Here is a 24071-nt window from a genome sequence, read left to right on the forward strand (position 1 = left end):
AAAGCCATTTCTTTCTGCTACTGACATGCCAATGGTGAAAAACAAACAGTTAAAAAGAGCACATAGTTAATTTTGAAATATTTACACAGCTACAGTCTCATATGTGTGGAAATGAATTTCCGTGGTAAACTCCTGCTGCAGTAACAGGGGTACGTTAAGGAATGTATAGTCTCTATCACGTACGTGGAGAGCGAGTGGGCGGTTCGCTGTATCTTTATTAAAACGCACAACCTCCGCCCGCCGGGGCTACTACGATAACCCTAACAGTGCGAACCCTCGACACCCAGGAAGTGACATTCGTAAGGTGTAGATACGAAGCAAAACAGAAACAGCGGAGGGCTGTTCGGGGCAAGAAGAGCAAGCGTTTCTACTCGCCGAGCTGATATTGTGTATTTTTTTAGACGTTAACGTTATAAAGTTAACGTTTCAAAGATGTCTAATTTAACGCCGGAGAGAAAAGCACGGAGCCCTTCGGTGCTTTTTGCTGCCGTCGTGTTGTTTGTTATCTTTGTTGGACAGGGGGAATGCCAAACGACTCCGCCACCAACAACACGTAGGTTGAATTTGACTTTTTAAAACCAATACAGCACTATTTATAGTTGACATAAGTAACATGTCGCCTGCTAACTAGAGACTTTAATGCTACTGAATTTGTTGTAAACTAGTGGAAAAGTGTTATTTTAAAAATACGTCACACTTGCTGTAGTGCGACTGCAACCACAGCTTGCCGCTTGACCTACTAGCACCACAACGCTACCGTGTTTCCTTCCGCCGTTCACCAGTAGTTAAGTTTCTGTTTATCTTTGTCTATTTTCAGCCTGCTCTGCCTACAAAAACTGTGACACCTGTGTACCACATGCCAAGGTAAGATTGTCACGAACAGTTTCGGTGCAGTTGTTTTTGAATGATGAGATCAGACCTTTGCCCCTACAGCTTCAAACTTCTGTAAACGGTGAATTTATGGTCCCGTTCATTTGCAGATGTAGCGGACTACTTAACCTCCCAATCTGCTCTAATCGTTAGGGAATTTAGTAAAGCAGTGAGCTGAAGGTGTAATTACTGCAACAACATGTCAACTTTTAGTACTGCTTTCTCTGCTTCCACCTAATCCTCCATCAGAAAGCAGTTAGCTGTATGAGCTTGTAAAGTTACATTTTTATTTTATTTTCAACACTACAAAAAAAAAATTGTTTAACATCAGTTAATTTCCAAGGGTATGGAAACGTCTTAATCATAAATTAATCATATTTTGTTTGGAGTTTGGTGTGAAGATTTTTAAATGCAGAAGAATGTATGCATTGAGTTTACTATAACAAAGGAAAACAGTAAATGTTGATAAATTAGATTATGGAACCAGCTTAAATGTGACTTAAATACGTAATTTATCACCAAAGTAGTTAGATACTCTTTCTGTCTGTAATTAATTGACTAATCACAGCAGCTGGAGCATTATATATGATCTTAATAGAAGCATAACATGCCGAGGCTTGATGCTTGTGTTGTGTTTTGTCTGCACAGTGTCTGTGGTGCTTCACCACCAACAATTGCACTGATTACCCAGTGAGCTGGTTGCTGCCGCCTGCATCAGTCTGCCAGCTGTCCCAGGCCCGTTGGGGAGTGTGTTGGTGTGAGTTGGCCGTTTTATTTTCATGTGAAGGATGGTAACTATACCTGCTTTTTTTTCTCCATTTGTCACAAGACTTGCAGTCAGTCATACCATTGGTGTGTTAAAGAGGTTTTTCCTCGCTGCATAAGGAAACTGAACACAGTAGACAAGCGTAGCCTGCTTTCAGAGATATACAGACAGTGCATGTGGGTAGAGGGATATGAGGAAGTTAATGTAAGGTTCAGCACTCTGAAGATGTATTGCTTTATGGTAAGGCAATATGCAAAACAAAGTCACACACAGATACACAAATACAAAACATAAACTGTATAAAGTCCATAACACAGGAAGACAAATATCCATAAATAATGGATGTTGCTGGGTACACATCCTGCATCTCTGACATGTTCAAATTTGAAAGGAGGCAGTAAACTCACCATTGAAGTGTCCAGTGGACGCACCCTATTTTTCCCTGATAACGCAACACTGTGAACATCAAAACCATGTTGAAATCAAAGCAATAAACGAAAGGAACCTTGCTGTAAAAAAAAGAAATCACCTATCACAATCTTCATACCATCTGCGTTTCCATGTTCATACTCTCAATCACCATGACAAACTGGATAGTTCAACTAAGGAAACAGCTGAAAAAATTCCTCAAATGCCATCACACTCGATAGACAGTGAATTAACAGTGTCATGAGTCAGTTGGACATATATCTGATCAACCAAGTGAAAATTCTCTGTTTTTGAAACTGTTCACCTCTTATGCTCTTATGTCTTTCCCAATAAACCAACCAGTTAACCAACCAGTAAAGTTTGCACAGAATCTTTATGGATTATATTGATGCCAGATTTTTTGTCATATGACACCTTTTATCATGTGTTTCTAGAGTTATGTGTTTTTGAGGACATGTAAGGATTGGTTAATATGTCATATTTTTTAAAGGGAGGTTGGTGTAGGGAGCTTCAGCTTAATTCAAAGTACTAATATGTGCTTTTTTAAAACATTTTGATACCGCTACAAAAACACAAGGTAACTGCTAAAGCGTAAGGTTGTCTAACGTTGGCTGCTGTTAATTATTGGTTAATTAATTGTTTAAAGCCTAACAATGTGCGTTTTCTATTGATTATTGATCAGTTTCTAATGGCAGTAAATGGTTTCCCTTTGTGTGCACGTTTTTAAACTGCTTTCCTGACACAATGTGCTCGATTGGTGTTATTAATGACTTCTGATGAAACTTAAAACCTCAGCATTCTCATCGTCCTTTAGCTTCCCTTTTTTGTGTCACTTAAGCATTTATTCACCCAGAAAGTATGACTTGACTTCCACTGTCTGTCTGCTGCTTTATATCTGCATTATATTTACAGATTTGGGATTTTAATTAATTAATTTTCAGATACATTTTCAGCATACATGAATATATCAATGATTATAACCACTATAGTTGGTCAAAAACATACATTTTATTGGGGACCCACTCAAATGACCACCTGTGAGTTCCAGGGAACAACAGACAATATTATTGGATGATATTGACCTATCCTTGATATATTGGTATGTATTGGCCTTTGCTATATGTTATCCTATATGTAACTTTATCAGAATCAATTGAAATTATAGAATAAAAGTAATATAATACAACAATAAGTCAAACAGTCACACCTGAAATGAATCAGGGTTTTTACTAGATTTCTGAACTGACCCACTTGAACCACACTGCAGTTCATTCCAAATGTATGTCTTTCCCAGATCAGTGTTAATTCTAGGAACTGCAGCACTCACCAGTCCTGTGAGTGAGTGTTAAGTGTTCCAACTTTCCAGCCAAGAAGTAATGTGAAACGTCAGGGCATTGTTCAGAGAAGACCTTTACCATGAATAAAAACAAATGCCGGTCAGACCACTTTGTGATAAATAATACACTGATGAAAGAAAACTACATTTTTTCAGTAGCTGATTTTTGTAGAGTCAACCCAATGGTATACAATATGTGTCTTCTGCTTAAAGGTGGACAATACAGACTTTCAAAAAGGAAACTATATCATTAATATAAATAGTGAACAGGAGTGGTCCTATGCCTTTTGTTATTGATAGACATTTAGATCTAACATTACCCACTGTTACACACTGGTAAATGTTTAACCATACAGACATTAGGATCAATCCCAATACTTTATAGTCTCTCCAGGAGTAAATGATCAACTGATCAAAGGCTTTTGATAAATAAAAAGGGACAGCTGAGACAATTTTGAAATAGGGTGGTAGTTAGTTAGGTCACTTTGTCCCTTGTTCAAAGGTAAACATGAGCTGACTTACATACTTCAGGAGTTGTGCCAGTTCTACCCAGTTAAGTCAATGCCTAGAAGAGATTCAGGAACTACGCTAGGAGAAAGGAGATGGAGGACAAATCGAGGGGCACACAGTCTATGTACAGAATGATCAATTAGTAAGAGGCAGCCCTTCAGAACCATATATATTTGCAGAATTGGCTGATCTCATACACTTGTTTTAAGAGATTACAACTATTTAAACACCTAATGAAGAAATGGAACTGAGTTGCTCCGTGCCAGTGTACAGTTAGAAGTCTTACATGATCTATTTCTATAAAGTACAGCAACCTTCAGAGTTTGGATGAAAATAGCTGTGGGATATGTGCTGTGGTGCGAGGTTCTGCTGAACAAACAGAGTCTTTTAGCTGGGGGAAGCAATTAGAAAAGATACCTGGTTCTATGAAAGAAGACGGCCAAGTTTCTGTTCCTCTCTCACTTCATTCTGCTTTGGTGTCAGTTTAAATATATAATCCTACATCTCTTTCCCCCAGAGCTTCAACCATTTCCTCTATTGTGTGGCTGAGTTTCTCTACCAAATTACAGCTTGCAGCAGCCTCTCTTTGCACACCAAAACACTCAGTAGGTACAGAAGAGTCAAATCAGTGGAGCACACGGACTTTCCCTATTTTCTCGGTAGCCTGCCAGATGTTGGGATAAAAAGTAACCAGCTTAGGGATTTTTGTGGTAAAATACAAGCTTTTGTGTTTAGTTCACTTTTTTACTGAATTAACAAACAAGCTCAAATGTGTGCTTATGTTTGCATGACTAGTGATGAGTAGGAATAAACATGCCATCAAAGGCTCAAAGGTCATTGAATTCATTTGAATATAAACAGAATGAATACAAATACAAAATGTTCTTTATATGACTGCATGCTATGAAAATATTTATTAAAAAAGAAAAAGTTTAATTGTCCTGACACCATTTTCAACTTCCTGTTAGGACATTTAGCCAAAACAAAAAGTGGCCATAAGAAACGTTATGACTTTTCAACCACATATTTTTATTATTGTCTATGCTAAAATATTAAATCCAATTATAAAATGTTTCCATAGTTACCAACAAAGTTTAATTCAATGCTGTTCTTCATATTTTATGGTTGAAAGTCTCTGGTAGTTCGTCAAAGCAATGTTACTGAGTGACTAGTTAGTAAATACTAAAGCTTTAGGCATGTATGAACAGGCTGAGTTACAGAATCAAAAAACAGGAAATAAAGCAACAACTTGCTTCTCATGTCTCACTGTGAAATATCACCAAGTAAGGTGTGTGTGTGTGTGGGGGGGGGGGGTTCTGTCAATATAATTTGTGTTAGAGCCAATTAAAATTGAATTGTCACAATAATGAAGAACTTTTATTACATTACAGGAAAATCAGAGATTTCGGTGACCTGATGATTGCTGCTACTATATATTTTTTTACACTGACCTAGAAAATAGATTTTATTATTTTAATATGTTACCAACCACACGTGATAAACAGACATGAGGTATATACTGCTACTGGAAAGCTGTCAGACATCATTAGGTTTTGTTTTATGTCTTAGTTTTGTTTTCTCCGGAAATGGAAGTGTGTCTTTTCACAATTACAATGCTGCTATTTGCAGTTGTAAGAGGTGGTCAGCAGATGGCACCATTGGCCATAATAGATTCAGTGGAAACAGGGATCCAAAACGTCACCCCTACAACACAAACACACTATTGTTTATGTTTTGATGTATTATGTGTACTTCTATGTCAGATATTAATGTAGCATTTTTCTTGTGTGATTCAGTGAACTTTGAAGCCCTGATCATTACCATGGCTGTGCTGGGTGGAACCATCCTCCTCAGCATCGCTGTGTGCTGCTGCTGCTGCTGTTGCTGCAAGAAGCGTCGATCAGGGTAAAGTGAAATTACAACTCAATGCCATTTCAATGAAAGGGTAACATAACCCTCTTAGAATTAATGCAGTTCAGTTCTGTGCATGACTGTCACTGAATGTGACTTCAAAAATGACCAAAGTCGAATCAACAGCTCTTTGATCCAATGTCAGCAAAAACTGATTTGGTTCATAAAGATAGAAATGTATTATGGTGCTATTATATTTTATTGCAACAGTATCTAATAAATTGTTTACCTAATATAAATGTGACTTCAAACCAAGCCATATATGGAATTCTGGTAGAGGCAACAAATTCAAATCCTAAAGATGAATATGTTGAACCAGTTCTAAATGGGAACCATCTCCAAAAACAAACCATTTTCATTTTTCCATATAATACGACTAACTCAAAATTAGTATTGTTTTAACAATAGAATCAATTAAATCTAACACAAATCAACCATGTCAATACTATAGTAGCTACCCCAGCCTCCGCTGTTGTAGCTTCATTATATTAGCTGCTTTTATGAGAAAAGTGTGTGTGTGTGTGTGTGTGTGTGTGTGGTGCTCTCATTGTGCTGCAGTGAAATGAAAATGTCATGTCAGTCAATCAACTGCAGGCTGACCTGTCACACACTGACAGTCCTGTGGGTGTAAGAGTCTCATTCATGTCCATCATCTGACAGACAAATGGGCTGAGGAGAAAAACCAGAACACACACGCACATACACATGCTTGAAAGGGAAGGGATGGGTGAGGGACCAGTGGGTTGCAATCTACAACCTCATTGTTCGATGCCACTATATATTACACACTACTCCTTTGAAATTACCCTGTAGTTACATTTGGTTAGATTTCATTTACCTTAGGTGATACTTCTTATTTCTGTAGCAAAAGCTCTCAGTTTATGTTTAAACATCAATTTCCTTTCCTCTCTCAGGCTAAATAAATAAATGAGATGAGAATAAGATGAGAGTAAAGTTAAAGCGTGTAGTCTAGACCTGCTCTTTGTGAAATGTGCCCTGAGATAACTTCTGTTGTGATTTGGTGCTACATAAATAAAACTGACTTGAAATATAAGTCGTGCTCTGGCGAATGCAACATTTCGAAGTTATGTTTTTTAATAGAATATCCCTTAAGCAGATTTGGCGAATGTGGAGAATAATGTAATTTGTCACATCCGCATGAACATGTTTGTGTTATTCTCAGTTCTGTGAACAGTAGTATTTCTGATGATGTATTCATGCTTGTTTATATCTTCAGACCAGACAGAGATGAGGAGAGATTTGCCAGAAGGAGAGAGGAGATCAAACAGCGTTCTGAAGACAGGTAAGAGCCTCCACTCTACACTTAGGTCTAACAGGTTTCAAGTTAACAGTAACAAATTATAAGCATGTTTGTTTTGATAACCGTTCCATCTGACAGTGTGTTTACCTGCATTTAATAACTCTTCAACAGGAAACAGTATTTTATCAGGAGAGGTTCTCACGTTTCCAATCTTTATTTGTAACTCTATATTTCTCTCATCTCATTCCAAAATAATACTAGAAATGAGCATGTGGCTGTAAAGTCTAGCTGTCTATCAATATCCAGTGTTTCCCATTAATTATATAGACTGTGGCGGCCGGCCATAATCTAATTTGTTCCACCACAGTAGCTGAACGCGTCTGTACACTCTCCAAAACGTTACGTTGTTTTAGGGCTGAGCCGTATATTGAGCAAACGAGATATAGGATGAGACATTTTGTGCGGATTATATTGTTGAATTACTGAAAGGAAGTTGTGACAACTTTCTACTGTTTCCCCGCTGAGACAGAGAGAGGCAGCTAACATTAGCCTCTGCTGCTGTTTGCTGTCGCGTTGCTCTCCTCTGCTCTCAAAGAGTCTGTTCAATGCAGGAACACTACTACTTTATTCCTCCTCTCTGTTCTGTATAAAAGGTCCGGACACTGAATACGCGGACAGAGTTGCTCCGTCAGTAAGCGGCTACAGGACTGTTATTAGCAGCTGTGGTTGAGCGAGCTAGAGAGTGAATGAAGACAGTAAGAAAGCAGCTGAATCAGATCAATAAAACGTTATTTTCTGGTTGTTTCACAGCGGTTACGTTCAACTGCACAAATAAACTTCCCCACACACCTCCACTCAACCATGCAGCTCAGCCTCTCACCTCTGAATGTGAAACACCTGCATGCTATTTAAAACACAGCAGCAGCAACATTATACTGCTTTGGTTGGTTCAGATTAAAAAAGCAAAGTCTTAATGAGAGATCTTCTTTATTTCCATTTGTACAATAAATCAACTATAATCCTGATCCAGGTCTTTTATTGATTAGCAGACAGTTAGTTTAGTTAATTGAAGAAACACAATGTAGATAAAGATATTTACTGAAACATAATGTTCATAAGTAATTAACTAGTTGAACTTAGATAATCACTTCTGCTTTCTTTGTTTCACAGCGGAAATATGGGCATTGGTCTGTTTTGATTGTTTGATTGGAACATTAAATAAACTGGTAAAATGTCTATCTTGTGCTTTGTGGCTGTGTCATCACCAGTTCAACCAGTAGTTAAATTACTAAAGCACAAAAAAAAATTCTAGATATAACCTCTTAATGTTGCTCTCAGAGTGCACCAGAATGAGGCCTTTGACTTAAAAATGTACAAAATGTTCTTCGGACTGAGACATCACCATAATATTCTTCAAAATTCTGTGGGCAACACTGAATATATCCAATACTCAAGATGATATTTTCCTTATATCTACATGTCATCATGTTGAACATACATACAAAACCCCATGTGATATAATATAAGTACTGCTCAGGTGGTTTTTGCTTTAAGCATGACATCATATAAAACTTTAAAGTTGTTATTATGTCATTCTGTATTTAATTGTAGTTTGCTTGGACTCATGATTTTGGACAGATTTTTGAAAACAAAATATGATGGCACTGAAAGACAGTAAAGGGTCATTCTGAATTATAATTCAATTTTTTTTGTAACAATATTTTTTATTTATTTAAGAACAGTTTAACAAACATAACCACCAGAATATAATACTCCCACACCCAACCATGCAAAACATACCTGTCTACCCCTCCCCACCTATAGACACAAAATAAAGCTTAAACAAAGTTTTTTTTAAACCCCAGATGAATAAAATAAATAACAGAGAAAGAAAAAACTTAAATACATATACAATAAGGAAAAAGAAAAAAGTATATGCACATACATAACTGTATAAATATTACACATCATTACTCATATGAATACACTACACATACGTTAGTTGAGGACAGTATTAGGTTGAATTGGTATCAGATCATTTTACACCAAATAACTTGTTTAGGTGAACTGCAGAGGGCTACTCATAGATAATCCCAAGGTGCTCTAAATGTATTTGTATATGTACATTTGGATCCAGATCAGCATCACAGAGTGATAAACTGTGCTGATATTTGGAGAATACCTGAAAAAAGATGAACTCTTCAAGATACCAAGTGAGACAGACTCACCACCAGAGTTATGGCAACTTACATTCACTGTTTTCACTGTGTTTAATGTTTCAGAATTATATAAGTGTATGTGAGTTAGGTCACATCATTTGACTACCAATTACAAGATATATAAGCATATAAAATTATTCTTATTTCTGGGACATTCAAATATGTACCACACATGGCAGAGATTAAATGAAATATGAGTGATGATTAGTGTTTTTAAAAATACACAGAAGCAGTTTTCAAGTGACGGATGTTGTTGCAACAGTCTCTTTTTACATCTGAGTTATGAATGAAAGTGGCCACATGATGGCACTACCAGCACTTCCTTCTTTAAGCATGACTTTCCACTGTGTTTCATTGAGAATAAATAAAATGACAGGCAGATAAACAGGACTAAAACATAACCTCCCTGGTAGACAAAAACAACTCATGTTCTTTTTCAGCATCCAGAATGTTTTAGCGACGAGTTAAAAATTCTCTACAAGAAAATGTGGACCATAGTAAACAAAAATCCTGTTCATATAATACAAATCTGATAAAATAGCAGTATCACATCTTTTATCTCAGGTTGAGTTTCATGAAGTAAAAAGCATCACACTGGGGTGAAGGAGAAGGGAGGGTTGCCTCTCAAGATATCCCAGTAGGACCTACATGGGATTTCCTTCTACAGAATAGTTCATAGTGCTCAACAAAAGGGCCCATTGTATGTTTGGGATTCAAGCAACTGGTGTGTGTGTGTGTGTGTGTGTGTGTGTGTGTGTGTGTGTGTGTGTGTGTGTGTGTGTGTGTGTGTGTGTGTGTGTGTGTGTGTGTGTGTGTGTGTGTGTGTGTGTGTGTGTGTGTGTGTGTGTGTGTGTGTGTGTGTAGCCCCTGACAAGTCCACGTCCCAAAGGAGGAGCTCAGTGTCCCTCTACTCGCATCCCAAAAAACACCAATTGGATTGTCATGGCTGAGCAGCTGCTCTTTGGTAATGTGGTCATAAATAGAGCGAGCTACATCCTGTGGAGCAACATCCACTGTCAAAGAAGCAGTGTTGGTCAGTGAATCATACAGCAGTGTGTATGTGTGTGTGTTGTAGCAGTCCGTAAACCTGGAAGCCCTCCTCTTCCTGCGCTCCATAAATGTTTCAGCCTCATCTTTCTATTTAGTGCCTGCGCTCCCGGTGCGTTCATCCTCCCGAGGACGTCTGGGTGATGTGTGGGTAAGCAGGGCAGTCGTGCAGAAACGTAGTCAGTAACTGCGGTTTATCATCATCACTCGCAGCGCAGGGAACATCCAAGTCATGGCTCTCCGTGTGTGTGTGTGTGTGTGTGTGTGTGTGTGTGTGTGTGTGTGTGTGTGTGTGTGTGTGTGTGTGTGTGTGTGTGTGTGTGTGTGTGTGTGTGTGTGTGTGTGTGTGTGTGTGTGTGTGTGTGTGTCTGTAAGCTGAATTATCCAACTCTCTATGCGCCTGAGAATCCAGTCAGGGTTCCCCACCCGCCTCGTGCATGATCAAATCTCAGAAGTCGGAGTTGTGCAGTGACCTACATAGAACAGGACATTCAGAATAGATCGGACCCATCATGGGAAAGACTAGCGCCTCTAGACACCGCTGCCTGGCCTCCAGAGAGCCAGGCCCTGTTCACAGTCATCTGAGGCTGAGGCTGAAGTGAAGAGCAGTCTGACGGAAATCCTCCAAACTTCCCATGAGTGGTTGACCCGTTCAGCTTTTTAAACGCTAAGTGATGCTACTGCTTTTTAAGCTCCAATTACCATTAAAATAATCACACTATTTGGAATTTTTGTCAGAAGTTTGCTCTTATCAATGCAAGAAAGCCTTTTTTGAAACTGTATTTAAGCTGTTAAACCTCTTCATTGAAAAAACAGATAATGAAAATATGTTCAGTAGCAGCTTACTGTTAAGCCTTCTCACAAGTTTAGACGGGCACAAAAGAGAAGTTTTAAACCCGACTGCTAAATGCGAGATTCAAACCCATCCCAATTAGACTATCTTTTTAAGTTTAGCTTCCCTCAAAGAAAAAGCAGCTCAATGTAACCATTAAGATTTTCCTCCCAGGCTTCGTTAAGGATTCCCAAACCTTTTCCTGTCATGCCTTCCTTTGGAAAACAAAAAGGGTGTAACGGACGACGTTTAGATCTGTTAGAATCTTTATCGAACAATAATGATACTGCTCAAACTCTCAAGGCTCTCTTTTCATTTTGATAGTGAACATGGGAGCAGTTTTCAGCATGTTTGATGTACTTAATTATATTATTATTGGTCCTCGGTAGCAGCCGACTTACAGCACTTGACCATATCATATCTTACAATAAACCATTTGTCAAATCTGATGTAGCTCAACTTCATGTGGCTAAAACTCAGGACGTCTTTTCCAGCCCAATATGACAGTTTAAACAGTTAAAACACATGACATAACTATGCAAAGGCAACATCTTGGGGCCATACAAGGTAACAAATGTTCCCACAATGATGAAGTCTTTATCCAATCTGGGATTTTCTTCCTTTTACCTCATTTTAATGACTGCCATTAATGACTGCACAGGCTCCGCTCTTCGGTTTCTTTTCCCACTTGTTGCACAGTGCCACATTTATGCGCCGAGTGTTTAAACATGTCAGTCAATTAGAAGCAATGCAAGGCGGTGGAGGGGCAGGGGGACAGATGGCATGCAGCGCTCAGCCACCCTGATTGCTCACAGATCACAACGTGGCAATAAAGCAAGCAACTGATTTACACCAGCTCTTTGTGCAGAGATGAAGTGAAGTGACGTCCGGAGCTGAAAAACCTCCTCCAGGCTCCCAAGGCTTTTGTTACTCATCAGAAAGGCTGAGTGAAGGGCTGATGGCAGGCCTGTTGGTGTTTCACCGCCGGCTAAAAAGTAGAACTGAAGGCTGTGAGGAGTGAAAAAATTATGACTTAACATTCAAGAGCAAGCCAGAATTTAAATGTCATTCTCCATGAGGAATGGTTTTTCATTCTTTTATAGCTGCTATGGATGGAATGGTGCATTGAAAAACAGAGGAAGTACCATCCTGTAGTTATTTTAGTTTTTTCTTCTTCCACATTGTGGTGTAGGGGTTAGATTGCAGTTTTTCGAGCAGAGTTATACACAGATCAGCCACAACATTAAAACTACTGACAAGTGAGGTGAATAAAATTGATTATCTCATTACAGTGGCACCTGCCAAGGGGTGGAATATATTAGGTGAACAAGTCAGTGAACAGTCAGTTCTTGAAGTTGATGTGTTTGAAGCAGGAAAAATGGTCAAAGGTAAGGATCTGAGTGATTTTGACAAAGGCCAAACTGTGATGGCTAGATGACTGAGTCAAAGCATCTCTAAAATGGAAAGTTTTTTGTGGTGTTCCCAGTATGCAGTGGTCAGTACTTACCAAAAGGGCTATAAGGGGGGACAACTGATGCACGTGGGAAGTGAATGCTAGTCCATCTGGTCTGATCCCTTAGAAGAGCTACTGTAGCACAAACTGCTGCAAAAGTTCATGCTGACTATGATAGACAGCTGTCAGAAAATACACTTCATCGCAGCTTGACGTGTGTAGGGTTGCATAGCTGCAGACAGGTCAGAGTGCCTCTGCTTACCCCTGTCCACTGCAGAACTGAACCATGGAGCACTATAAGAAGGTGGCCTGGTCTGATGAATCACATTTTTCTTTTACATTGTGTGGATGGCCGTGTGTGTGTGTGTGTGTGTGTGTTTGTGTGTGTGTCTTTTACCTGGGGAAGAGATGGCACCAGGATACAGTGTAGTAAAGAGGCAAGTCAATGAAGGCAATGTGATTATCTGGGTAATATTCTATTGGGAAACCTTCAGTCCTAGCATATAGAGAAACTCTTACCTCAGCATTGTTAGCATTGATCAGGTACATCTTCATAGCAACAGTATTCCATGATGGCAGTGACCTCCTTCAGCAGGATACTCGCATGGACCAACTATTTATTCATTAAAATGTGCTATATCGAGATAGGTGTCGTTATCAGGATATTAAATGATCTATGTGATTTTGAATACATTGATAACATTGATAATGATAGTAACATTGAATATGATATTAATTGTTGAATTTATATATTGTATGGGAATTGTTCGTAATGTTGTCATATTGTGTAGCTTTATTGTTGTCTTTTCTTGGTCACAGGTACAATACATGATAGTATGATCTCATGGTTGTTCTTGCAGTGTTAACTCAACAATCAGTCCGGTAGTTTAATTATCAAATCCATTACTAACATCATTTTCTAAGTTTGTTAAAAAGCCAAAACACTATCAATGTAAAAATATCTTATCCAGGCTAAGAACCAACAGACCAACAACATCATTTTTCACAGTATATGAGTGATTTCATTAAATCCATCTTCCAGACATGAATCGTCAAGGAAGCCATCTGCTTTTTGTCATTTTGTAAAGACGTCACTTACATGCACCTTTTCCCCAAATAATCAAAAAGTGAGGAGCAGCTTGTTTTCCTGTTCTGTGTATTTGAGCAGTTCATCATTAAAAAATGATTGAAATGCAGTGACACAGTAATTATCTCCCATGCATTGTTTCAATAGAGGTTCCTCTTTTTCTTCCTGTTTCTGGCTCTCCTTCATTATTCATAACTTGAGGTCCAGTTTCAGTTTTGAGTCATAATAATTATAATAAATAGTTTTTTCATAAGATACAGTGTCAGATACATGATACAGATACACCAGATATGAAAAAGAAGCATATTAAGAACAGGATAATATCATCAAAACTGTCCAGTGACTTTAGGGTTACACTCAGAAATAAAAGGCAACAACTTGTCTGTTTTTCACCTGTTTATTTCTGTGCTCTGGACCAACTGGACCAACCTCCAGGTGTGAAAGCAAAATGTTTTTCTGACCTGTGGAATAACTTTATCTACTTTCTTGTGTTTTTTTACAGGAAGGTGGAGAGGCAGGCAAGACATGATGAAATCCGCAAGAAGTATGGTACGTTCAAACCTTCATCAACATTATATTACCATGTGGATTCCATTCAACCTCTTAAATGATAGTCTGATCTGATGTAAACTCAGCCCTCCTCTCTCCTCTGTCTGTGTCAGCTTTGTCTGAGATACATGTTGAACGGGATATTGTCATAAAATTTCATTTCCATCTCCTGCTCCAGCAATGCATTATTCAGCAGTATATGACTTGTCCTTAAATGAGCTAATTCAGGTCACGTATAGGTTACACCAACTCCTGTCTGTTTAAATCAATTTAAGCATAATTTATCATATACTGGTGTCAAATATAAGCCTGCTCATGACTGAGCAGAATTTTTTAGGTCACTGAAGCAACAGACAAGGAATGGTGAACAATCTTGATGTCACAGTCTGTCCTAACAAACACTGTGTGTCTGTATGGAGGATCAGTGATGGCAAAATACACCAATTTTTATTTTTTAACATATCTTAAAGGACTTGAGTCTGTTTGTTTTTGGCATGTGTGTTCAGTTATGATAACTTCACACTCATTGAGTTCATTGAACATTAGGTTGATTTTCCTAGCTTAGCCACTCAGCAACTAACATAGCGAGCCAGTCAAGTTTTGCATTTCTTCACATGTGAAACTGTGATTGCATCCAGTACAGGTCATACTTAGCATACAATAATCTGCAAACACTAAATAATGCAGCTTGGACTTGAAAGTAACATTTAGATACTAATGTACATTGTAAGCTAGTTAGCCTGTCATGCTATTTTGCCAGGTTAGAGGTTTGTTGTTTGTTTGTAAGTGTCATTCAGGACTGCAGATGCTCCTGTAACAGAGTGAAGGACAACATTAGCAACTCTATCACTCACTTTATTGGGTTGGGGAGTTAACAGCTCAGCTTTATGTTTGCCAAACACATCAATTAGTCCTCATCCAAAAAACCTGCAGTACAAGAGCAACACTGCTCCTTTATTTCTCTGCCTTCTGCCTGGATTATCAACAGGGACATGCAGCACTAGGTTTGGTGTTTAATCTGTTCGGATTAGCATTTTTTGTTAAAAAAAATAGAAACCAATGTTTAATTAACAGTCAAGCTTAGTTAATAAGAATGTTCAGTAATCAATCCAAACATTCATCTTTTCGTGGGAGAAATATTTATTATTTAATGCCAGCTCACCCCTTTTCCATGAATGGATCAAAAACAGTTATTATTGCATATCTGACATTAAGATATAAACATTATTTATGAGCTAAATTAGCCGCTTAGCAGCTGATCTGTCCGTGACTGTCAGGCATCATTTTATTCTGAAAATCCTGTCAGCAGCAGCCTGAGCAGCACAGAGACTCAGACAGGTGAGCTGCAGCCTCTCAGGTGAGGTTTGAAAACCTTACAGCAGATGGTTACAGAGCAGCACATAGCCTCCAGATGTATTTTATTGTAACATTGACTGTGACAGTCTGTGATGTGTTATTGTTAAATATTCATTTTGGTCTCAGATCTATAGTTAAGTACTGTATCAATAAAATTAAAAATCTGAGAGGAAATCATGACACAGACCAGTTTCAGTAAAGTAAACATTAAGCAGAGTCAGGCTCTTTATATGTACATGTATGTGTGTGCATATGTGTCTATGAAAGAGAAACAAGTGATAGAGAGCAAGTACAAGTCTGACAAAAGAAAATCTCCCTTCCAAAAGTTAAAACCAAAGCTATGCCGGCTGATAAATGACTGTACCCTCAGGATGGAGCTGTGTAACTTCAGCAGACTGTTAAGATTAAAGTTTAAAACATCCCCTCTGTCAGAGCTTTGATGAAGGGGGAATCATTAATTTCCTGCTATTGATGTGGGAGAAATTTCAATTGTGAACGAGGAATCACTTCCTATTGATTGACTGTTATTCCTGGCTGTGTGTGTGTGTGTGTGTGTGTGTGTGTGTGTGTGTGTGTGTGTGTGTGTGTGTGGTGTGTGTGGTGTGTGTGTGTGTGTGTGTATTAGCAGTGAATCCCCCTGGCAGCATCAGTGTAGTAAGATGTCAGGTTATGTGGTTTTTTGTATGGACAACATGACAGAGTGATGGATGGTGGTCTGCTTCTCAGGCCTCCTGCTCTCATTAGTTCCACAGGGGGATTGCAGACGAGGCTCCTTTCATATTCACTCTGCTCTGCTCTGTGAAACACAATCCAGAGAGCTGCCGTACAACCTCTGAACACTAAGAACTGTGATTCCTTAAAGTAGTGCTTCTTAAACCTGGGCTCCTTAAGGTGCTTCTAGGGAGGTCCCCAGCCAAAAGGGGATCATTTATTTTCACTATAAATTACACAATGACAGAATGAGATGATATGAAATATGAGTTTCATATGTGCTCTGTAATACAGCATCAGATAGGGCATCCTGGGACAGAATCTTAATAATTTGTGTCAACTGAGAGGTCCTTGATATGAAAAAGTTTGAGAATCACCACTTTAAAGCACTGGATCTCATAAAGGGATGAGGATTGTTGACCAAGGTTAAACTGCAGGAGGGTCAACAAGGGGCTTGTGCAGAAAAATTAGCAAAACTTCAGTTCAGGAAAAATTATCCCAGCAAGTGTATATTGTATAATGCATTCCCTGCATGGTGCCATAGCCTGTATAACCTGTACACAGGTGGCTGTACAGTACAGGAGTGATTAAACACTAAACTGGATCTCTCAAGCCCAATTTCCACTGGGTCCGTCAGCGGCACGTTACAGCTGCGCCGCGGTGACCGGAGCTGATAGGTAACACTATAATCAATGAGAGTATTTCCACAGGGAGCGTGTCAGCAACGTCTCAGCAACGTCCCAGCAGCGGCTCTCCGCGCCGCAGCGCTATCAATCCGCAGCATTTCTATTTTTCACGGACACGTTTTTAACTCGCGACAAGCTCAACAGAGCAGATTGCACCAGACAGGAAGTCAGACACAGAATCGGCATAATAAAACTTCCGTCCCCTTTCAAAATAAAACACAATGCGCAGATCACAACCTCACATCCACATTACGTCATAACCGGTGGCCCCAGGTCAGCAGTCAATCGATCAGAGGGTCTCGTTTCACGTCCGAGAATCAAAGAAACCAGTTGTTTCTTGTTGTTGACTTTATACACCCAGTTCGCGGGATCTCGCGGTCTCGCGATTATCGCGTGATCTCGCGGGAATACTGCTGGCTCGCAAGGCACCGCTCGGCTGCTGTAACGCTCCTGGTGTGAGTTGACGCTGGGCAGAGGACGGAGCTAAACTGTGGCGCAGCTGTAAGGTGCCGCTGACGGACCCTGTGGAAATCCAGGGTCAGGCTTAAAGGCCAGGTTTACATTTTGTCAGGTCTGTCTTAAACCAACAGTCAGGAGCCCAAATGAACATTTAAACCTGCTTCTCTTCGTGTAATCATTCCTCCTGTTCATACTGACCATTAGAAGATCTCTTCATAATGCACTTACAATGTGAGTGATGGAGGACTAAATCCACAGTCATCCTTCTGTGTAAACATGTATTTAAAAGTTGATCTGAAGCTAATATGAAGCTTCAGTCGTCCAAATGAGTCAAATCTTCATCTTCTATGTTTCAACGTTACAGTGTTTTTAGTACCAAAGTCTTTTTGTTACTATACTTCCACCACAGCTCAACAGGGAAACACTAAGAGGATATGTGATGCTATAAAGACTGTAAATGTGTCAGATATCACTTGATATGACTAACTCACACTGATGAAGACTCATATAAGCTTCACATCTACTTTTAAATGACTGCGTGGACTCACTGTGGATTTAGTCCTCCATCACTTCCATTGAATGCACATTTGAAGAAGATCTTTTAATAATCATATGAACAGGAGGAATGAATACAGAGAGGAAAACTTCTTTCACTGTTCATATGGACACCTGACTGCTAGTTTAACACACACTTAAAAAAAAAATCTATGTAAAAAAAAAGCTTAGCGGTATCTTGATGAACATTGTATCCATCCACACTGTACTTCTGTGCAGCATCTGCAGCTTTAGTGCAGGTCCAGTCAGTGAGCACAGGTTTAGATATACAGTAAGACTCTGTCCAGGTTTAATGACTGAAAACAAAACTGCAAGAAGCTGCACAGTCACTGTACTCAGTGTATCCAGCTGTGCTTCAACAAGTAGTAGTTACACTATGTAACTCCCACTAAAACCACAAATAGCAGTTTTTACATGTTTGTTTATGTACAGATTAAACAGATGAGGTGTTGGTACATGTATTTTTCAAAGTGTGCACACAGTCAGTTTAGTCATTCCTCTTTCCTTCTAGTCTTTATGCAAAGCTAGTCTTAATGCATGTCCTGTCTCCAGCTCTCTCTCTCTCACACACACACACACACACACACGCACACGCACACACACGCACACGCACGCACACACACGCACACAGAGCAGCCTGACACCTCAAATTAGTCTTAATGAGTCTAACCTGTCTCTGTTAGAATCTCAGGCTCAGCTCATGGAGACTGAAACTTTACTGAGTTCGATGAACATTTTAGAGAAAGTTTGCATGATAGAGAAAGTAAAACAGTTTGGACTTCCTTAAATTCCCTCAGCTGCCTTTTGTTAATCTTTGAGTCCAGCTGTTGTTTTGTCAGCAGTGTTTCTGGTTGGCCTGTGTTCCAGTTGACTCTTATCTATCATTATCATGCTATACAATAATCCAAAACCACAGCAACTATACACGCATATCTGTGACTCTATTTCTGTTACACGCAACGTCCTATCTCATAGATAAAAGTTAAATAAAGTTCCTCACTGTAACTGGGTTGAAGAAGTGATTCATATAGATGTTTTTAAGCCTTCAGTGAAGCAAACTAAAGCATCTTTTACTATGAGAAGAACAGTAATACTGAATCGTTATACTTTATCATTGTTTTCATTAAGATGTTGTGATTCCCTGAAGAAAAAACAGATACTTTATTCAATATATAAAGTTTTTGTTCTACACAAGTGTTTTTCAATAATGTGCTTTAACTCATTTACAAGCTGTCCCACAGCTGTTTCACCAGCTTAAAACAACAATATTTCCTTCTTATTTTATGGACAGTAATACTCAGCTTAAGTCGGATGGAATGACACTAGTGATGTCATCTGGCTGATCTCAGTTTAGGCTTGACAACTCAAATTTGTAACAGTAAACGTGCATTAAACTAAAGTGTTTGAAAAACGTGGATGAAGGCAAGGCACATTTATTAGTATATCACATTTCATCAACAAGGAATTTAAAATGCTTTATATAAAACATAAAATGCATCAAGTCAGGATTTAAAAGCAACACATGGCAAAATAAAAAGACATTTAAATATAATTAAAAGTAGAAATAAAATGACAGGAGAATAAAAAGTTAGAGTGCAGTGTGAGATAGTATGAATCATTATTTTTATTATCCTCATTATCATTAGACCCTCATCTGGAGGTCTAATGAAAGATGTGATTGAGTAGCATCATGGGAACGGAAGGATGTAGTGTTATTGAAGGGACTAACAGTCTGCTGCTTCACTTTTTACTGTCTCCCACAACTCACTTGAGAGCCTCTTGACTGCTTGTTTTAATCTCGGAGGTTGTAGGAAGGCACTAACTGAAGTAGTAGTAGTAGTAGTAGTAGACAGGGTGGACTGAACTGAACTTTCACTGATTTTCCGAGTCATTTTATCAAGTGTATGACTGTGGTCTACTCAGGGTTCTGACCCAGAGAAGCTCTATTAGCCCCCAGATGAAGGGAAAATCAAAGTAAAAGAATACAACACATCATGTTCTTTGACCCACTCTGAGTTTTGTGTTTTCATTTAGTCTCCTCTCTCCTCTCTGCAGGTCTGGTCGGTGACTCGGACCACCCATACAGCAAGTTTGAGAACGAGTAGAACAGCTGTATCGCAGAGTTCCCCACATGTCCAGCTGTTCCTCTGTCTTTTTTTTGTTTAGCGACGCCTTCTTTTTTTCCCCACCGTGACGACAAAGTGACGAATTCTGCAGTCGTCCACATCGCCTGATTGAATAAAATCTGAATCTGTTTTGCCTTCTGATTTCTTTTTTTTATTATTATTAGGATGCTGTGTTTGTGTGTTTTGGACGAATGCTTGTTTTAATGCTTTCTGCACTTTGTATTCAGAAAAGTCTGTACGTGTTATCTCTTTTTAAATATTGTAGTTTCATATCAGTCTTTGCACTTTGTAAATACAGTATTGATTTATGAAATACAACATTATGATCGTAAAGCAGATACATTCTGACACAAATAAAAACCCTCTCTTCTAACTTAAGTTGTGTTTATTTCTACTCTGAACTGAATGTAGACTGCCATCAGGCCCACAGACTCATGATGACAGTGAGAGTCCTGTGATCCTACTGATGGCCTCACCTATCATGTGAGTATCAAGTCTGATACTCTTACAGGCTGTGCAGCAGCTGAACTGAGCTGTTATGGAATGTATGGGTGGAGTCAGCTGTGCAAATAAATTATGCAATTGTTCAAATTTTCAAAATTGTTGTTGTCTACACCTTTTAAAAAAATATTGTTCCCTGAATTCTTGATAGAAGGAGCAAAGTTGACATGACAGCCATTATAAATGTCAAGCTTCTATAAACTGATTGAGTGAGCTGTGAGATCTTGTTCCTGTTTATTTTCTGTTTGCTGAGTTAACTCATGAAAATAATGTCAAATATCAAAGTAAAGTCATTAGATAATTGATGCACTTGCTGTTCTGAGTGTTAATGGATTGATTGATTGATTGATTGATTGTGGGGGTAGTTTGAGATTGTGTAGTTCTACATTTCAATGATACACAATGATGGAATGGAATGTCAGGCAGTTACTCTTGTACTCGACAGTGCTTCAATACTGGTTTGAGGTATTTGTACTTTATGTGAGTATTTCAATTTTTTGTTACTAAAAACCTACAAACTACATTTCAGAAGGAACATTTTGTAGTTTTTACTGTATGTAACGCTTTATTTTACAGGCCCTTACGTGTTTTGTAGGTATTTACTATACTTTTTTGGCAGCAGCTACTTTTGTAGTGAAGTTTTGTGTGTTGATATAATATATTATAATGTATAAAAATGAATATAGTAAAATAATATATAAGTACATTAGGTTTTGTATGTATAATTTTCTAAAAGTAGCTGTTGTGTAACTTAATTTCTTTACAAGGGTTATGTCATTTGGTCATTTTTTAAAAACAAATGTTAATATATCATTTGACAAACAAAGCTACACACTGAAAACTTAGTATTTTCTTTCAGTAAGACTTTTTTAGAGTCTAATTCATTAAGTATGAACTATGTATGAACCCAAATCCTACTACTGTAATTGGAGAGCAGGATGTTTGTCTGTCCGTTCACCTTTCTCCAACCCCCTCCATCTCCTACAAGGTTTAGAGAGCCAGCCATTGCATATGGCTTTTTTCCATTTCACTTCATGTCAACTTCAATTTCTATTTCAATGTTAAATAAATAGTCTGCACTTATACTTTTTATTTACTCCGGAGCTACAGCAACCTAGGACTATTTTTTTCAGCCTGTGACGTAAATGCGTCGTACGCATAGACTGTATATAAAAGGTCGTACGTAGGGGCGTGAACGACGGGAGGAGAAGATCACAAATAGAGGAGACATTTATTCACGGTCACGGACATTTTCAACATGCCTAACACAAGAGCAAATCACTGTTGGAAAATACTCGCAATGCCGCCAAACGCCGCATGACATTAAAGTCTGTGTAAAGTAAAAATAAATATGTGTTCTGAGTTTGACAAACCACAGAAAAGTGTGTTGTTAACCACCCTGCCAAATGTGAAACATGGACGCTACGACTGAGAGCTTTCTGCTGCTAACTCAGCTGCTAGCTCGGCGGCTAACTCAGTTAACTGTAGACTGTAGTAGTAGTGTGCGCTGAATATATTTATACCTACAGCAGCAGGGGCGGGTTTATGCTCCGGTGTGTAACCCTGCTATTGGTTAACACGATTTTCAGACCCGCCCATTAAATCCAGACAGAAATGTTGAAACAGTTTGTGAATTCAAATCAATTCAAATCTAAATGGTTGAAATGCTTTTTACACCTTTTTTACATTTATGACCTATTTAATGTGTTTAGAAGAAAATGTCTGAATTCACTTTACACGGTCTTTAACGCAGGATGGTGAAACTCCAGAGAAGTCAGGTAAGAAAACACAAAACACACAGTAGCTAATGCTAATGTTAATGCTACATTTTGTTAGTTACTCACCCATACAGCCTTCCATGTAATTATCCTTCCGTGACATGAATTCACGCATTATTGTCCTCTTTGTCTCAGGGTTAAGATCCGTTTTGTTCCAGAGTTAGATAATAACTTGCCTAACAAAAACTTTGGTTTATGAATGAAGGCCTGGAATTATGTTCACTTACTCACTCACTCGCACTTCTGCCGGTAGTAGCGTCTTACCAGCAGTTGCCTGTTTTACCCCAAAATGCCTTTGTGCAGATAAATGTGAGAAGACATCACCTGAAACCATTTTTTGGTAGTTGGATAATGCTGGAACTGGAAGTACAATTATTGTTGATCTTCATTTTTTACGAGAGGCTGCGTTCATGTTGGTTACCACTAAACAGCCAAGCTGCAAAGTAAACAATCACTATATCTATAAAGTATATATATCCACAATCAACACATTTCCTTTTCAACTGTCTATTAGATTAGAATGGGACGTGAGGTCTCCACTGAGGTTATGGTGAAGTTTAGGTTTATAACAACTTCTTCAGAAGAGAGCCAGCAACACAGGTCTCCATTTGTGACGGTCACAGATTTTGGTGTAACACCGGTTAAAACAAGGGAAAATATATTTTTTCAGAGAATACTTGCATAAAATATTACATTTTTCTGAGGTAATGAGTATTCACATTTCCCTCTATCATTACCCATCCATACCATGATATAGAACTTATTGCTTATATATATTTTTTTAACATATGACTGTTTTCATTAGCAACTAGATCATACTTCACAATGTGATTATGCATGTAAAGCCTAACCTTTTCATGAATTGGGTCCACTATATTACAATTTAGTCTGTGTGTCATAGCCTATATAAACATTTGTCAGAAATCCCATTATCAATATATATTGACTTTGTTAACCAGTGGTGTGTGGTCATGCATTATCTCATTTAAACAAACTGTCTTGGCTTTTCAGCAGTGTGCTGTGAGGACCATTGCCAGAGAATGAGACAGCAGAGGTGATCGGAGCCGCCTGAGGCTACAGGTACTCATACCTTCTGATTAACCCTTTCATGCCTATATATGCATATATTTCAATTAATGTACAAATAAACATAAACATATTGCTGCTTCACTTTCTTACCTACCTGCTAGCATTACCATGCTAATAAAATACCTACCTATCTAAATAATTCATCCCACAGCAACTCAATAACAATTCTCATTTACATACACCATCTCATTCACACATGGCCTAACATGTTCTTGGTTATGTGGATCTAATTTCAAACAACTATCTGACTCTATTACACTCATAGATTATAATTTACTCAACTGCATAAAAAACACACTTTAATATTTACTTTTCAGCTGAGAACCGTCGATGGTTCAGTCCTGCTTTCAAACCAGGTACGAGGAACTTGCTAGCAGTGAATGTGAATGAGGAGAGTGTTGTGTTATTAAAATTTACCAACAGTTTCCAAAAACAAAAAGAAAGAAAATAAAGACGATAGAGAAATTAAACGTTTTTTCATAAAAAGGTTCAAGAGTGGTGAAAATGAAGCTGCTAGTTAAGCTTAGTCCACGGTGAATG

At 38.5% G+C, this 24071-nt stretch overlaps 1 protein-coding gene across 1 annotated transcript; it reads left to right on the plus strand.

The window, feature by feature from the left end:
• Nucleotides 1-274: 274 nt before the first annotated feature.
• On the plus strand, nucleotides 275-20536 carry LOC133983363 (pituitary tumor-transforming gene 1 protein-interacting protein). The gene is made up of 7 exons (XM_062422429.1): nucleotides 275-553; nucleotides 818-864; nucleotides 1519-1627; nucleotides 5708-5816; nucleotides 7060-7125; nucleotides 14224-14270; nucleotides 20093-20536. Exons 1-7 carry the CDS (start codon nucleotides 433-435, stop codon nucleotides 20140-20142), a joined length of 549 nt encoding a protein of 182 aa, XP_062278413.1. The 5' UTR covers nucleotides 275-432; the 3' UTR covers nucleotides 20143-20536.
• Nucleotides 20537-24071: the final 3535 nt, after the last annotated feature.

This window comes from Scomber scombrus, chromosome 7 (genome assembly GCF_963691925.1).
Source record: "Scomber scombrus chromosome 7, fScoSco1.1, whole genome shotgun sequence".
Lineage (NCBI taxonomy): Eukaryota > Metazoa > Chordata > Actinopteri > Scombriformes > Scombridae > Scomber > Scomber scombrus.

Excerpts from the sequence above, each read along its gene's own strand:
- LOC133983363 (XM_062422429.1), top strand. The coding sequence starts at position 433 with ATGTCTAATTTAACGCCGGAGAGAAAAGCACGGAGCCCTTCGGTGCTT. Across the intron at positions 1,628-5,707 it reads CCGTTGGGGAGTGTGTTGGT|TGAACTTTGAAGCCCTGATC; the intron begins GTGAGTTGGCCG and ends TGTGTGATTCAG. Across the intron at positions 7,126-14,223 it reads AAACAGCGTTCTGAAGACAG|GAAGGTGGAGAGGCAGGCAA; the intron begins GTAAGAGCCTCC and ends GTTTTTTTACAG.